Source organism: Zophobas morio, unplaced genomic scaffold (assembly GCF_036711695.1).
Source record: "Zophobas morio isolate AGI-343-1 ecotype UQ-CSIRO unplaced genomic scaffold, CSIRO_AGI_Zmor_V1 ptg000049l, whole genome shotgun sequence".
NCBI lineage: Eukaryota > Metazoa > Arthropoda > Insecta > Coleoptera > Tenebrionidae > Zophobas > Zophobas morio.
In genome coordinates this window covers 2131713-2150319 of record NW_026972154.1, presented here as the reverse complement: position 1 = coordinate 2150319, position 18607 = coordinate 2131713, and the positions used below count along the sequence as shown (strand labels likewise).

At 30.2% G+C, this 18607-nt stretch overlaps 1 protein-coding gene across 2 annotated transcripts in view; it reads left to right on the top strand.

Moving 5' to 3' along the window:
• LOC135142680 (Krueppel-like factor 5) overlaps positions 1 to 18607 on the top strand; it is a 222415-nt gene that overhangs the window by 178351 nt on the left and 25457 nt on the right. For both annotated transcript variants that reach the window (XM_064074430.1, XM_064074429.1), the window contains exon 5: positions 17615 to 17711. In XM_064074430.1, coding sequence (XP_063930500.1) covers positions 17615 to 17711 — 97 coding nt within the window. The remainder of the gene's footprint in view (positions 1 to 17614; positions 17712 to 18607) is intronic.

Genomic DNA, 18607 nt, shown 5'->3' with positions numbered 1-18607 from the left:
TTCGTTTCTTCAGTTCTTCGATTTGCAGTTTTTCAATTTTTCAATATTTCGATATTACAACTTTTCGTGTTTTCAGTTTTTCAAGTTCTTGATTTTTATTTTTCATTTTCCGAATTTTTTAATTTTCATTTTCTCGATTTTATATCACAATTTTTAGTTTTTTCATTTTCCTTACTTTTCAATTTTTCCATTTTTCAATGTTTGGGTTTCATAATTTTCCGTTTATTAAACTTTCATTTTTTCAATTTTTCAATTTTCAGACTTTCAACTTCCAAATTTTTAAATTTTTCGTTTCTTCAGTTCTTCGATTTGCAATTTTTCGATATTACAATTTTTCATTTTTCGATATTTCAGTTTCTCAATTTTTTATTTTTCCGTTTTTCAATTTTTGGTTTGTTCAGTTTTTCAAGTTCTTGTTTGATTTTTATTTTTCATTTTCTCGATTTTATATCACCATTTTTCGTTTTTTCATGTTCTTTGTTTTTTCGATTTTTTCATTTTTCAATGTTTTGGTTTCATATTTTTCGTTTTTTAAACTTACATTTTTTCAATTTTTCAATTTTCAGACTTTCAACTTCCAAATTTTTAAATTTTTCGTTTTTTTCATTTCTTCGATTTGCAATTTTTCGATATTACAATTTTTCATTTTTCAATATTTCAGTTTCTCAATTTTTTATTTTTCCGTTTTTCGTTTGTTCAGTTTTTCAAATTCTTGTTTGATTTTTATTTTTCATTTTCCCGATTTTTTAATTTTCATTTTCTCGATTTTATATCACCATTTTTCGTTTTTTCATGTTCTTTGTTTTTCAATTTTTTCATTTTTCAATGTTTTGGTTTCATCTTTTTCGTTTTTTTCAACTTTAATTTTTTCAATTTCTTGGCTACCAAATTAATCAATTTTTCGATTCTTCAGTTTTCGATTTGCAATTTGTCAATTTTGCAATTTTTCGATATTGATTACAATTTTTCATTGTTCGATTTTCAGTTCTTCAATTTTTAATTTTTCGTTCTTTCATTTTCTTTGTTTTCTCAATCGAAATTGCTTCGACATAATAATTTTTCATTTATTCAACTTTAATTTTTTCAATTTTTCAATTTCTCGGCTACCAAATTATTCAATTTTTTGTTTCTTCAGTTGTTCGATTTGCAATTTTTGAAATTTTGGATTTTTTTCATATTACAATTTTTCATTTTTCGGTTTTGCAGTTTCTCAATTGTCAATTTTTCATTTCGTTTTTCAAGTTCTTGATTTTTGCGTTCATTTTCTCGATTTTTAATTTTCATTTTCTCGATTTTATATCACAACTTTTCTTTTTTCCACTTTTCTTGTTTTTTTTTCAATTTTTCAATTTCCAAATCTTAAAGTTCCAAATTTTGCAATTTTTCGTTATTACAATTTTTCATTTTTCGATATTTCAGTTTGTCAATTTTTAATTTTTCGGTTTTTCAATTTTTCGTTGATCAGTTTTTCAAGTTTTTGTTTTTATTTCTCATTTTCCCGATTTTTTTTAGTTTCATTTTCTCGATTTTATATCACGATTTTTCGTTTTTTTCATGTTCTTTGTTTTTTCAATTTTTCCATTTTTTAATGTTTTGGTTTCAAATTTTTTCGTTTAATTTTTTTCAATTTTTGGCTACCAAATTAATCAATTTTTCGTTTCTTCAGTTTTTCGATTTGCAATTTCTCAATTTTGCAATTTTTCGATTTTACAATTTTTCATTTCCTCGATTTTTAATTTTTCGGTTTTTCAATTTTTTGTTTCGTCAGTTTTTCAAATTCTTATTTTTTATTTTTCATTTTCTCGATTTTTTTAATTTTCATTTTCTCGATTTTATATTACAATTTTTCGTTTTTTCATTTTCTTTATTTTTGATTTTATATTTTTTTGTTTATTCAATTCTTCAAATTATCAAATTCTTCGAATTGCCAATTTTTAAGTTTTCCAATTTTTCAATTTTTGGATTTCTCAATTAACCCATTTTGGGATTTCCTTAATTTTTAATATTTAGAGTTTACAATATGTCGATTTTTCGATTTTGCACTTTTTCAATTTTTCGTTTCTTCAATTGTTTAAGTTCTTGATATCCAGTTTTTATATTTTTCAAAGTTTTCATTTTATACTTTTTCGTTTTTTCATTTTTTTTCAATTCAATTTAATTGCAATTTTCCTTTTTTTTTATTCGAGAAGTTGAAAAATCTAAAAACTACGTAATCGAAAAAGGGAAAATCACAAAATTGCAATCGAAGAACTGAAGAAACGAAAAATTGAAACACTGAAAAACTAAAAATCGAAGAAAATTAAAGAATAAAAAAATTGCAAAATTCACAAGTTGTAAAATCGAAAAATTGCTAAATTCAAAAATTCCAAATCGAACACCTGAAGAATCGAAGAAATAGAATCGTCAAAATTGGAAAGCCGCAAAACTGTAACATTGAAATATCGAAAAATTGAAAATTCAAAAATTAAAATCGAAAAATTACGAGTAAAAATAGAAAAATTGAAAAACGAAAAACTACTACAAAATTATAAATATTATTACATATTTAAAATGAAAACTGGAAATATTGCCAATCGAAAATTGACGAAACGAAAAACTGAAAGATCTAAAAATTGGAACACGGGAAAATTGAAAACTGAAGAATTGCAAATCGAAAAATTGAAAAATTTCACATTGCAAAAAAGAAAAGTTTTAAAATTGGAAAACCCAAACATCGAAAAAATAAAGAAAATAAAAAACCAAAACGAAAAACTGCGAATCGAAAAATTGAAGAAATGAAAAATCGAAATATTGAAAAACTAAAAAATTAAAAAAATAAAAATAGTAACATTCTAAAAAATTATAATTATTATTATATATTTAAAATAAAAACAAAAAAGAATAAAAAATTGAAGAATTAAAAAATGTATGTCAAAAAAGCTGCGTGTTATTTAGTGTTATTTAGGTTTTTGGTTTCAACTTTACAGAGGTTATCACAAAAACTGTTTATATTTTTTCCAAAAAGTGAGATTTTTCGACCATTTTTTTATTTCTAAAGGAAAATATTCGTCTATTTTATTCTTCCCTATTATCTAAACCCTTATGAAAGGAACTTTCGTTAATTCACTTGTTATCTTTATTGGACAGTTAAATTCGTTCGACGAGTAATCCACTCGAAAGTAATAAAAACGGCAATATCAGCCAATCGCCGAATCTATAAATTGGCCCCGAAATCATCCGCCGCCACTGCCTCGACCACGGATCCAGTACCATCGGCCACCCACACCCGCAATCTGCACCCATTAATTACGGCATCATCGATCTGCGCTCGATCGGAGGTGGCTGCCGCCCCCGCGGCCACCTGTTGGGCGGCAGCTGCCCCGCGTTGGGCGCCGGCGGATCCGGTTACGTAAGGCAGTACCATCCCACCGTGCGAAAATCGCCGCCGAGCGAGGATGAAAGTGCCGGATTGATGGGCCAAGTAAACTATAGTCTGCGTTTCGGTTTCGCAAGGCTCCGTTATTTGCATAAAATATAAAACGGATGACATTTGTTTGTCTGATGATGATACCGTTGATGGATGGTACATGACGCCCATAGTGTTTCGCAAAACTGGTTTTTGTACCGGCGGGTTCGGTGTATATCTGATTCTGTGAAAGCTCGGCGATGTGGTACACTTGCTAGTTGGGTTCATCTTCACAGTCGACCTTGGACACTCCCAAAGTGGGAGACTTTCATACGGCACGGTACGGGGATCGGTCAACATAGTACGAGTACCGGTGTTTCGCCGGGGGCACGATTTAGAGGTGGGTGATTTTGTTTTCAAAGTGTTTTTTCGCGAAAATTCAAGGAATTGTTTATATTATTATTTAGTACATAGTATAAAACATCAAATCATACAATATTATTAAATAGCCGCTCAAGAAAAAAAAACAAGCACGAAACGGAACAAATAAAAAACAACAAATACTTGATCAAAATATAGCCAATTTAAAATATCGTTTATAAGTTTATCACAGTTATTAATTTGTAGGAATAAATTAGATACAAACCCAAGAATTTGATAATTAGTAGGATTTAAGTAATTTTTGAAGAGTAGATAAAGGTGAAGGTGACAATAGATGTACGTGACGAAGATCCACTCCGTGAAAACACGATCTTTCGTTAAATTTGTTTCGCAAATAAGTTGGAAGCGAGGTGAATAATATAGAATGAACAAAGGCTAAATACTTGAACTAAATATCCAATTTCAACGATTTTATTTCTTTGATATTTCAAGAGAGGTGAAAATATTTTCCAAATTTATAAATAAACTTACAACTGTTAAATAATTATAAACACACGGTATACTGTGAAGACTAGGATAATTTTCCATGAGACAATAATTCAGTTTGGATTAAATCAAGTTCTCACGAAGCTTTTCTTTTTTGAGTTTGAAATTTGTAATGTGTGTAAGAAAATAAGCAGATTCTAAAGAGTTTATGATCGATGTTCTATTAAAAAAGTCATCAAGTTCGCTTCTATTTCTTATAAATAATGTGACGTGTGTCTACAATAAACCTAAAATTTAACCGCCAACGCCGAATGGTACAATTTAAGCTCACTTTTCCGTATAATAAAATTAACGCCTTTCAATTACTCTGTCAAATGTCAGTTATACATAACAAGAGTTTTAACATTCCAACACTTATAACTTTATTACTCCCGAAAGAGTTGAACTTTATGCAATATAATACTCTGAATTTCATTGATTGAAGCTAGCCGAAACGAAAAATTTAGATGATTTTTACTTCTTGGGCGTAAGTTAAGGACGTAGTATAATAGAGTGTAACGGATGAATGGCTACTTTCATGTTTTCTCGCGGTTTCATGACCCCTAGAGTATGAAAAGATAGGTTTCGCGTTTCCGTATGTCTGGATCTCCGAAACTACTTGACTAATTGATGTCAAATTTTAGATGTATGTTGGGACTATGGTGTCGATAACCAAAATTTGTCGAATCATCAACAATTTGATGCCATATAAATTTTATTAAATAACTGACTACTTATGGTTTATGAACTTGCCTTGAATGTGTTTATTATTATAATTTTTATTATGCAATATTTCTTATATATAACCTTGTATCAATTAAGCAGAGGAGCCGTTAACAATGAACTCTCGATGTTTCGTAAATCTTAGTATATGGAAAAGTAGTTCTCCCGTTTTGTCTTATCTGTTCTCTATGGTCTACTGACGCTTTTATTACTCTGAAACTACCGATTTAACAGTTGTGAAATTGTAGATATTATGTGGTTATTAAACCGATAACCATAATTTGTCTGACTATTCCCACCGAAAATTTGATGATGTCATCTTATTTTTCGACTACCTTTGATAATTACCTAAAGACATTTTCATATATTTTCGATTCACTTGGTCGAAAAATCCTACCACTTTTCCAAAACCGCCATTGAAATGTGATAAATTTTAGAATTAAAAAAAATGTTGACGTTCAAACCGAATATTTCGAAAATTTTGGTCACGCTATATTTTTCAAATCAGCACCTCGAGAGGTACGTTCCAGAATTTTTTATAGTTTTTAAGGCATATTTGCAAAAGCTCAATTTTTCAACTTACCTTGTGAAATTAGGAGTTATTTTGGACTTTATTTTTTCAAAAATTCCCACCAAATTTGACTTTCTAACCGAATATTTCGAAAATCTTGTTCTGGAACAATAAAATCTTTATATTTCTCGAATTAGCACGTTGGGATCTACATCTCAGAATTTTTGGTGGATTTTTGTCACCTTTTCAAAAACCTCGATTTTTCATCACTTTCCTCGCTCCCTATTAAATGTTTTATTTTCGAAGAAAAATTATTATCTAAAGACATTTTTTAGTAGTTCACCTTCTAGAAGTTATTTTCGGCTTCATATGTCCTCAAATTTTATCATTCTTAGATTTTTCAAAGTTTTCTCTTTATACTTTTTTGTTTTTTCATTTTTCATTTTTCATTTTTCATTTTTGAATTTTACAATTTTGCAATTTTTTCTTTTTTTAATCAAGAAATTGCAAAATAAAAAAAAAATGGAAAATAAAAATTACAAATCGAAGAACGGAAGAAACGAAAAATTGAAGCATTGGAAAACAAAAAATCGAAAATCTTAAAACTCGAAAAAATTGATGAATCAAAAAATTGGAAAACCCAAAAATTGTAAAATCGAAATATTATAGCATATGAAACTGTAATTCAGAATATTGTAAAATCTATATCGTCCCATTTTATAATTTTTAGATTTTTCCAAGTTTTCCTTTGATACTTTTTCGTTTTTTCATTTTGGATTTTTGAATTTTACAATTTTGCAATTTTTCTTTTTTTATTCAAGAAATTGCAAAATAAAAAAAATGGAAAATTAATAATTACAAATCGAAGAACGGAAGAAACGAAAACTTGAAGCATTGAAAAACAAAAAATCGAAAACTTAAAAATAGAAAAAATTAATTAATCCAAAAATTGGAAAACCAAAAAATTTTAAAATTAAAAAATTATAGTATATATTCTCAAAATTGGAAAGCCGAAAAACTGTAACATTGGAAGGTCGAAAAATTAAAAGTCAAAAATTACGAACAAAAAAATTGAAAAATGGAAAAATTATAAAAAATTATAATTCTTATTACATATTTAATGCAAACTAGAAAAGCTGCAAATCGGAAAATTGAAAAATCCAAAAATTCAAAAGTTTCAGATTACAAAAAAGAAAAATTTTTAAGTCGGAACATTGGAAAACCGCAAATTTGAAAAAATAGCGAAAATAAAAAACCGAAACGAAAAATTTAGGAATGAAAAATTGAAACATTAAACATTGAAAACTGGTGAAACTGTAATTCGAAATATTGTAAAATCTATATAGTCCAGTCCCATTTTATAATTTTTAGATTTTTCAAAGTTTTCCTTAGATACTTTTTCGTTTTTTCATTTTGGATTTTTGAATTTTACAACTTTGCAATTTTTCCCTTTTTTATTCAAGAAATTGCAAAATAAAAAAAAAATGGAAAATTATAAATCGAAGAACGGAAGAAACAAAAACTTGAAGCAATGAAAAACAAAAAATCGAAAATCTTAAAAATCGAAAAAATTAATGAATCCAAAAATTGGAAAACCCAAAAATTGTACAATCAAAAAATTATAGCATATACTACCAAAATTGGAAACCCAAAAAACTGTAACATTGAAAGATCGAAAAATTGAAATACCAAATATCGGGAAATTAAAAAAAATTGTAATTATTATTACATACTTACTTTAAAATGCAGACTAGAAAAGTTGCTGATCAAAAATTGGAGAAACGAAAAATTGAAAAACTGAAAAAGTGCAAATCGAAAAATCGAAAAATTTCGCAGTGAAAAAAAAAGAAAAATTTTAAAATCGGAACATTAGAAAACCGAAAATTTGAAAAAATAGTAGAAAAAGTTGAAATCTAATCAAATTGTAAATCGAAATATATTGCAAAAATCTAAAAATTGAAATATACCCAAGTTGGAAAATCGAAAAACTGAAAAATTGAAAACCGAAAAATTGAAGAAACAAAAAACTGAAAAAATTGAAATTGAGAAAACAAAAAATTATAAAATCGAAACATTGACAAAACAGAAAGAAAATTTTAACAAATCACGAAAATAAAACACCGAAAATTCAACCGCTAGGAGTTATTTTGGGCTTCATTTCATCGAAAAATCCTACCATTTCTACAAAATCGTTAACTGAAATATGTCAATTTTTGGGATCAACAACCAAATTTTTTTTTGGTTTTCAAACAGAATATGTATTTCGAAAATTTGGAAGTTTTGATTTAAAAAAAAATGACTTTGAAACCGAATATAAAATTTAATTTAGCTATTCTTTTTTGTGATGCCCTCTGTAAAGTTAAAAAAACATGAATTCGTTAATAAACCACAACAAATTCCTATTTATATTTGTAACATGTCGTCCCATTTTATAATTTTTAGATTGTGAAAAAAATGAAATATATCGAGTTCGTACTTTTTAGGAAAGGAACGTATTAAAGTAGAGTCCGCCAAATAGTGAAAATTGATTTCCTGTTTACTTATTGGAAGCCACCAATAAACCGCTTATTGTTATGTAATGATAATTCAGAGCCCTAACCTCCTCTCCGATCGTTTGCTTGAAAGAAACAAAGCTTCTATGAACCAGATGTGCATAAACACACTTTAAGTTATAATATTCAACGTAGTCGTAACCTTTATAATTCTGAGCCAACAAGCACTTTTGAAAACTGAAAGTTAATGTTCACTATTTGGTAGACTCTACTTTACTTGCAGTTTTAAATTGCAGTAACAATTTTGTAATCAGTAAAGAGAGCAGCATAATGATAGAAATTCATCAAAATAGGTCATAACAGAGTTGGTTAAAAAAAATGGAAATTGTAAGGAGAGGGTTTTGACATCTAAAATTAAACAATCAACCCCTCCTGGAGGACTTGGATCTTCGTATCTGTTTTTTCACAAGTCTATTAGTATAGTTGTCCATCTCTGTCTAATCCAACGGTTCACAAACAATGACTTTTAAACAAGAAAAGGAGACATTTTTAGCCATTTATAGCGAATATTAATAAATGTCCAAAGTCGCCACAAATCAAAATTTTATTATTTTGCCGCTTACCATAAATTATAAGCCGCATACATTTTAATCGACCTTGAGACAACGATCCGTATCAAAATTCTCTATCTTAAAGATCATTTTTCGGCTTTACACAAAAAAACTAAGAGGACGTGTCTACAGATAATAATAATACTAATCATCGCAACAACAATAATAATATAAACAATAACGCAATTTCTATCACACACCATCGAACCCCCGGGCAAAACCCAAACCCAAACTTTCCTCCATCCATCGACACGAATGACCCGATTGTCACGTGACCTCTGAACCCACGTGTCCGCGGCGGCCCCGCCCGGATCTTCATCTAGTCTTCCCATCGACCAGGATCTTACTCAACTGCATAAAATATATTAATGCCGGTAATTATCTCCCAAAGTGATTACCATTTCTCGCTCGATCTCAAAGTTCCGTGTTAAACACGAACGCAGATGATGTAACCGGGCGGATTGTGTGTAGGTTATGTTTATTCCGTTTTCATAGCACACCGCGACCGCGCCTAGTGTCATCTTCGCTGCGCTCCTCCGCCCCCCACGCCCAGCCGCCGCACCCGCCTTTGGGAAAATTTTCGCTACTCAGCGGCGCAGCTACCGGGGGGGCTGAGCGTCACCTTGACCTTCTTAAAGCTTTTCCTGGAATTTTATTCACAAGTTTACACATAAATTTATAGGGGTAATTTTTTTTTTAAATACTTTATAATTACACACATGCTTGCTATCGAATTTTCTCCCGCAGCACAGTTTAACCTCTTTGCGATTAACAGTAATCCTCATTAAATCGGAATAAAATTAAAAGTCGGTGCAATATTTGGACCTCACAATTCCAAACCCAAATGACAGTAATTACATTCAAACCACGCCATTAAAACTTCTGGGTCCCGTAAAAGAGAACTGTTAGACACACACAAAAAGCGTCCAAAAAAAAAGGAAAAAGCCTATAATTTAGTTTGGACGAAAATTGGTCGTTTGTCGACTCGTACGTTTTTAACCTTTAATAACACGCTAGTCGGTGTGAAAAGACCTTAATTTAGGCTACTAATTCGTCAGTATTTTAAATTCCCATTCGCAACAAGTAGCCATACGTTTTTATTATCCAATTCAATTAAAATATCAACGATCAGTACGGAACCGATCCATTAAAACCTAATCGAACTCGAAGCCGAATTGACCTTTCAAACGCACCAATAAATTAAAAGCTGTATTGGTCGATCTTCTTATCTCTTCTAATATCATATTTCTCTTTTGTAATTTATATCGTTTGCTCTCTCGCTCTGATCGCTTTTGCGGGATAAGGACGGCGCTAGTTCTCACAGAAGTAATCGCAAACAGGTAGCGCTATTTTCGCTCTCTATAATTTAAATTAATGCAAGGTCGAGCAATTATCGCGCCGAAAAACCTTAATTAGCGATTTTTTAGCCGGTATTATTTATTCGGTCGGTGGAGTAGCGGCAGTGGCGTAGGTACCACGTTGACGTCGAAGGACGAATATAGAGAGAGAATAGTCAATGACTAGGACGAATTTGGGTCATTTGCTTGTAAATTTGTAAAGAAACACATTTTTCTTGTAGGATTGTGTAAGTCGCTAATAAAAATCATTAATAATTGGGCTCCTAGACTGGCGCCTTGAGGCGCTCCAATTTAGACATCGGCGACATTGGAGAAATAGGATTCAAACCGATTGAAAGGAAAGAAGGTATGGCTTAGTGTCTTGTAAATATCGTGAGAATGTGTAGAATTGGAAAATACAGATGTGTGCGAAAATTTTGGTCGAGTTAGTGAAACTGAAATTATATATCCTAAAGCCGAATAAATCAGCTAAATGTGTAGGTACAACAGTTGCACTAATTAAAGAAACTACAGCTTTACCGAAAATTCCACATGCAATTTTGGCGAATCGCTGACCATGGAATTATTCCAAGAAAAATAAGACGTGACGAATATTCTACGGAAATTTTGGAAACAACTAAGTAGGTGACCACAATGCGGATGTTTTGAAGAAAGTTTCAGAAATAACAGGAATTCTGTGTTATAGTTTCATAAATCTCTGCACAAAGATTGATTTTGATTATAGTGATCGATAAGCCAAGTCAACAAAAATAAGGGAATGGCGTTATTGGTATTTAAAAAAACTACAATGATTACAAAAAGATAATGAATCAATAAATGAGGATTTTTTTTCCAATCATATTCAGGAACTATAATTAGGTCACGTTGATAGTGACATAAGAGTTACTCATAGACAGAAAAATAATCAAAGTAATTTCACAAGAAAAAACAGAACGCTGGAAGTTTGGATACAATTTTGAATTTTTTGCGAAAATTTGGATGCTGCGGAAAAAATCTCAAGGCGGATTCAAAATCCACAAGTACAAAAGTCCTACTTACTGTGGAATGATTCGGCAGATTTTGGTTAACATTTTACTATCTGCGCGATATTCATAACATACATATACCGTAAAAAAGTGGGTCGTTTTTAAATTAGAAAACTATAAAATTTTAATGAATATTATATTAAAATTGCAAGAGTTTTCAAAGAAATGAGGCTGAAAGTAACTTGTAGAGGTCGAAATCTACAAGAAATGTATTTAGTCAAAAGTTTAAATTGAAGTTTTTTACTGAAAAATTGAACTTTTGGAAAAGCTATCTAAAAATGGACAAAAAAATCTGGTATGTAGATCTCGTCGTGCTGATTAGAAAAGTATAGCATGTTTATGATTCCGGAGAAAGATTTTCGAAGTATTCGGTTCTAAAGCGAATTTTTTTCCAAATTTTAAAAATAATTGCCATATTTCAATTGGCGATTTTCGAAAAATGACAATAGCTATGGAAGAAACGAGCCCGAAAATAACTTCTAGAGGTCCAAATCTACAAGAAAATGGTCTAGAAGTGGTCAAAATTTTTGTAAGGGGCATTACTGAAAATTTGGGCTTTTGGAAATGCACAAAAAATTCGGGTATCTCGAAGTACTGATACGAAAAATATACCGTTATTGTGATTCCGGAGCAAAATTTACGAAATATTCGGTTCGAAAGTCAAATTTTTTTCAAAGTTTAAAAAAAATTACCACCATATTTCAATTGCCGATTTTCGAAAAATTACGATAGTTACATAAGAAATGATGCTGAAAATAACTTCTAGAGCTCGAAATGTACAACAAAATGTATGGTTAGTTTTCGAAAATTGTCAAAAAATTGTCAAAATTTCTATAAGGGGACAGTATTAATTAATTAAGCTTTTGGAAAAGTTGTCCAAAAAGTAAGAAGAAAATCTGGTGGTGCTGATTTGAAAAATAAAACGTGTTTTTGATTCCGAAGCAAGATTTGCAAAATAGTTATTCGATTCAAAATTCAAACATTTTTAAAATTGTAAACATTGCCATATCTCAGTTGGCGATTTTCGAAAAACGATAAGAATTATCAAATAAATAAGGCCAAACATAACCTCTAGACGCCGAAATTTACAAGAAAATGTCGTTGGCTAACTTTCGAAATTGGTCTATAAATGGTTCAAATTTTTATAACGGCGCAGTATCGAAAAACTGAGCTTTTGAAATTTTTGGAACATGTTTTCAAAATTTTAAAAATTAGCATACCTATTTCAAATTTCCATTTTCAAAAATAACAAGAATTATCGAAGAAACGAGGCCGAAAGTAACTTCTAGAGAGCAAAATCTACCTCTAAGAAAATGTCTTTGGTAAATTTGAAAGGTGGTCTAAGAATGGTCAAAATTTTTATACCTACTGAAAAATTGAAGTTTTGGAGAAGTCCAAATATAAACTGACTCGAAAAATATATCGTGTTTATGGTTCCGGAACAAGATTTGCGAAAAATCCGTTTTGAAAGTAAAATTTTTTTCAAAATTTTAAAAATGCCATATTTCAATTGAAGGTTTTCGAAAAATTTCAGAAAAAATTCTGGTAGTGCTGATTAGAAAAATGTAGCGTGTTTATGATTCTGGGGCAAGATTTTCGAAGTATTTGGTCCGAAAATCAATTTTTTTCAAAATTTTAAAAATAATTGCCATATTTCAATTGGCGATTTTCGAAAAATCATAAGAGTCTTTGGATTATTTGGAAATGGTCTAGAACTGGTCAAAATTTTTTTAAAGGAGCGGTACTGAAAAATTGAGCTTTTGAAAAAATTGTCCAAAAATTTACAAAAAATTCTGGTATGTAGACCTCGTCGTTCTGATTGGGAAAATATAGCATGTTTATGGTTTCGGAGCAAAATTTCCGAAATATTCGGTTCGAAATTCAAACTTTTTCAAAATTTTAAAAATTGCCACTATATTTCCATTGGCGATTTTCGAAAAATGACAAGAGTTATCAAAGAAATGGAACTGAAAGTAACTTCTATAAGTCGAAATCTAGAAGAAAAGGTCTTTAGTTCATTTTCGAAAATGGTCTATAAATGGTCCAATTGTTTATAACGGCGCAGTATCGAAAAATTGAGCTTTTGAAAATGTTGACAAAAAATTCACACAAAATTCGGGTATATCTCGACGTATTATTTCGAAAAATATGGCGTGTTTATGGTGTCGTAGCACGATTTCACTCGGTTCGAATGTAATTGTTTCTCAAATTTTCATGCTAATTTCAATTGGCGATTTTCAAAAATAACAAGAGTTATGGAAGAAATAAGGCCGAAAGTAACTTCCAGAGGTAGAAATCTACCTACAAGAAAATGTCTTTGGTTAATTTTCGAAGGTGGTTTAAAAATCGTCAAAATTTTTATACCCATTGAAAAATTGAGCTCTTGGACAAGTTGTCTAAAAATTTACAAACAAAAATTCTGATATATAAATCTCTTTGTGCTGATTCGAAAATTATATCGTGTTTATGGTTCCGGAACAAGATTTGCGAAATATTCGTTTCGAAAATCAAATTTCTTCCAAAATTTTTAAAAATGCCACATTTCAACTAGAGATTTTTGAAAATTTTCAAAAAATGACAGGAATTATTAAAACAATGAGGCCAAAAACAATTTTCAGAGGTCGAAATGTAAAAAAAAATGTTTTTGAGTAATTTTCGAAAATGGTCTATAAATAGTACCAAATTTTTATTAAGGACCTTTTGAAAAAGTTGTCTAAAAATTCACAAAAAATTCGGGAATATAGATCTTGATGTACTGATTCGAAAAATATAGCGTCTCTATGATCCCGGATTTATGAAATATTCGGTTCGAAAGTATTTTTTTAATTTTAAAAATTGGCGATTTTCAAAATTAACAAGAGTTATCAAGAAATGAGGCAGAAAGTAACTTCTAGAGGTCAAAATCTACCTACAAGAAAATGTCTTTGGTTAATTTTCGAAGGTGGTCTAAAAATGGTCAAAATTTTAATACCTATTGAAAAATTGAGCTTTTGGAAAATTTGTCCAAAAATTCGTAAAAAAAAATCCGGTATATAGATCTCGATGTACTGACTCGAAAAATATCATGTTTATAGTCCCGGAAAAAGATTTGCAAAATTTTCGTTTCGAAAGTAAAATTTTTTTACTTTTAAAAACTACCATAATTTCATTGGCAATTTTCAAAAATTTTCGAAAAATGACAAGAGTTATTAAAAAAATGAGGCCGAAAACAACTTCTAGAAATCGAAATCTACAAGAACATGTCTTTGACTAATTTTCAAAAATGGTCTATAAATGTTCAAAATTTTTATAAATCAGCTTTTTCAAAAGTTTTCTAAAAATTCACAAAAAATCGAGTATATAGATCTCCAAGTACTGATTCGAAAAATCTCGCGTGTTTAATTCCAAAACAAAACAGCGAAATATTCGGTTCGAACGTCAAATTTCTCAAAATAAAAAAAAAAAAATGCAGCTATATTTTCAGTGTCGATTTTCGAAAAATGACAAGAATTTTCAAAGAAATGAGGCTAAAAATAACCTCCAGATTTAGAAAACTACAAGAAAATATCTGGTTAATTTTCGAAAATGATCGAAAAATGCTCAACATTTTTATATGGAGCCAGTATTAACAAATTGAGCTTTTGGACAAGTTGTCTAAAAATTCACAAAAACTTCTGATACAAAGATCTCGTCGTGCTGATTCGAAAAATATATGGTGTTTAGGGTCCCGGAGTAAGATTTGCAAAATTTCGTTTCGAAGTCAAATTTTTTCAAAATTTTAAAAAATGCCTTATTCAAGTCGGCGATTTTTGAAAAATGACAAGAGTTTTCAAAGAATTGAGTCTGAAAATAACTTCTAGAGTTCGAAACCTACAAGAAAATGCCTTTGCCTAATTTTCGAAAATGGTCTAGAAATGGTAAAAAAATGTATAAAGAAGTACTGAAAAATTGAGCTTTTGGAAAAGTTGTCTAAAAATCTACCAAAAAATTTTGGTGTATAGATCTCGATGTACTGATTCGAAAAATATAGCGTCATTATGATTCCGGAGCAAGATTTGCGAAACATTGAGTCCGGAAGTCAAATTTTTTAAAATCTAAAAATTGACATATTTTAACTGGCGATTCTCGAAAAATTACAGGAACTATCGAAGAAATGAGGCCCAAAGAAACTTGTGGAGTCTAAGTTTGTAAGACAATTTTCGAAAATGGTCTAGAAATGGTAAAAATTTATATAATGAAAAACTGACCTTTTGGAAAAGTTGTCTAAAAATTCATAAAAAATTCGGATATATAGATCTCGACATACTGATTCAAAAAATATATCATGTTTATGATTCCGGAGCAACATTTGCGAAATATTCGGTTTAAAAATCAAATTTTTAAAAATTTTAAAAATTGTCTCCATATTTCAATTAGCGATTTTCTAAAAATTACAAAAATTACGTATTAAAGAAATGAGGCCGAAAATAACTTCTAGAGATTGAAATTTACAAAAAAATGTTTGGCCAACTTTCGAAAATTGTCGAAGCGTGGTCACAGTTTTTATAAGGGGGCAGTAATAATAAATCCAGCTTGTGGAAAAGTTGTCTAAAAATTCACAAAAAATTCCGGTATGTAAATCTCAACGTACTGATTCGAAAAATATAGCGTCTTTATGAAAAATATGAATTTGTATACGTTATAAAAATTAAAGAAGATCATCATTTCAAAAATACTTTCAGATACGGTTCTGAGTGTAAGACCTATACTATAAATAACCCAAAAAAATAGGCAGTGTAAAAAAAAACGGTTAGAAATAAGTAAAAATGACTGTAATAACCGGTAGTTGACGTTTAGGATTGATAATTGTACCCCGCGTGTAAAAGTTTCCATTACGAATATGTTTGCTTCGGTTCCAGGGTCGGATTAGGTTGCCGCGCCCGAAAAGACAGGATTGGTAGAACACCTTGCAATTGTTTTAAACTGTATATAATTACAAAAAGTAAATGACACACACAATGTTCCTGTTCTGTGTTTAAACAAGTTTATAACTTTTACGCAAATAAAAATTAATAGAAATTATTTCATTATTTTTAATTTACTTGTCGTTGTATTTAATTAAAAAAAAAGAAATTTACTTGGATGTATATATAAAGATCTGAATAAATAAGACATGTGAAGAGGAATGAGGAAGACTCCAATTTATGTGTATACGAACAAATAAAAGCTCGACACGTGAGACACAATATTGGAATTAAGCCAACCAACAGTTCCAAGGGGCGAATATAAACGTATAAATAAAAATGAAAATTTTGTCACCGCGTCCGGAAAGCGCACATAATAAAGACATTCTTTCCGTTAAGTTGACAGCCAAAACATCGCATATAAATGTTACAAGATCATCGCGAATTCGTAACCTTGAAAATATTTAGTTTATTTAAAAAAACACCACAAAAGCTAGAAATTATGTAAATCTCCAACGCGAACAAGAGTCATTCTTGTAGCAAATCCTAATTAATTGCATTATAAAAGTTAATTCCCCAAAATCAGTAACCATCTATATTCTAATTAAAATTCCTAACCACTTTTTGGTAACACCCTATCGCAAATACCAGCACCGGGTGTGACACACAAAACGAAAAGAGCAACTGTACAAAAAACAAACATCAGATGAACAAACACGGATGACATTAAAAGGACAACATCTGCCGAATCAAGATCTAAAAGTGAAAAGTAAGCTTGCTCTTCGCGCTCATCGCATCCTTGAACGTAGGAGGACGTTTTTTTTTTTGCAAAAATCCACCCGTCAAGAAGGAAACGAAGGTCTCGGCAGGTCAACGATATTGTCACTCGAATAATGCAAGTTAATGTTCGCGGCTCGATGAAACCAGAGGCGTATCCGCAACCCCACCCAGCATATTAAATTATGATATTTAACTGCGCTAAGGCAATTTTCAACAGGATTTGAGAAATACTTATAAAATGTTAATGAGGATAATGATTTTTAATGCCGCTTCGTGCCATAATTAAAGGCGACAGATCGCAGATATTTCCCGAAACTCGTCCGACTCGTATTTTTCGAGAGCATAATTTTTATAATTTTAATTGCCGCTGAAGTGATATAAATTCATAATGATTCCAACACAAACATCCTTAGTTTTTTCTCTCGGTAAACATTCCTCACCACATCCGGTTCAAAATCCTTTGATACTAATACCAACCGGTACGGAAAAAATCAACCTTAACGCGAGCGCAAAAAAGCCCAAAACAGCCTTAAGGCTGCGGCAGCGATCGCTCAATTTCGACCATATTTGGTTAACTCGTTTTTTTTCGGCAAATATATGTATAACTAGATCGCTAATTGTGCAAGCTTTTTAGACTCGTTAACTCGATTTTTTAAATAATGTCATTAATTTGCTCTTGACGTGTCCGTTATCGATGTGAAGGGCGTTTCGCTCGATAATTTGTCAATAATACGAATTAAAAACGTATCAGAGACATCATTAGCTAATTAATTGAGGTCGGGACGAGCACAGGAAATGGGGGGATCTTCGCTACGCCCCCTATCAAATCGGATTAACCTTGATGAGTTTGTGATGTTGGACGTGTCAAGGCGGTGGTTATGATGCATGCTTTTTGTTACAGATATTCCTAAAAATGTGATAGCCCAAGACATCCCTTCCAGATCTCTATCGTCCACGGCGGCACTGTTTGCGCTGCAGAAACTCAAAGATGCCTCATTGTAAGTAAGAATTTTCATTGGTTAAATATAGGCAACTTTCATGCATTCAAGTCGTAGTAGTTAACACAAATTATTGGCAAAATAATTTTAAAATGTAAAGTATCGATAACCTTAAGAACTCTGAATGCATCAATAAATAGCTTGGCTGTTTTTTTTTTTTGAAAAAACAAAACGCTGAGATTTAAAAAGTAAAAAATAATGTATACTGGTCCTGCATGTACCTAGTTACTTAGAACTTTTATAGACACAAGAGGAATTTAATATTCACTTATTTTTAAAAACCAAAAAAAAAATTGAATAATTCAATGCACATATTTATTTTGAAAATATTTTTTTGAGTTATCGAAAAAAAATCATACAATTTTTCGAAGTGTTTTCAACTACTACAGTAAATATTTTATTACTTTCCAAATTACTTAAAAAAATCTCCACAATTCTTTATTTATTCAATTTTTCAAATTTTCAGGCTTTCATTTTTCAATTCCATGATTTTCCACGTTTAAAATTTTTCAATTTGCAGTTCTTGGATTTCCAGTCTTCCAATTTTTCAGTTTCTTTAATTTTCAATATTTTGATTTTACAATACCTACATAGGTATTTCTTTTTTTTATTTTTCGCTTTTTTGAATTTTAAGTTTTTCAATTTTTAATCTTTGGATTTTTCAAATTTTCGTTTCTTCAAATTTTCATGTTTGATTTTCACTTTTGACATTTTTCAAGTTTTCATCATAAACTTTTTCGTTTTTTTATTTTTGATTTTTCAGTTTTACAGTTTCTTGACGTCTAAATTTTTTAATTTTTCGATTTGCAATTTTTTAATTTTGCAATTTTTCGATATTACAGTTTCTCATTTTTCGATTTTTGAAATTCTCAGTTTTTAATTTTTGTCATTTTCAA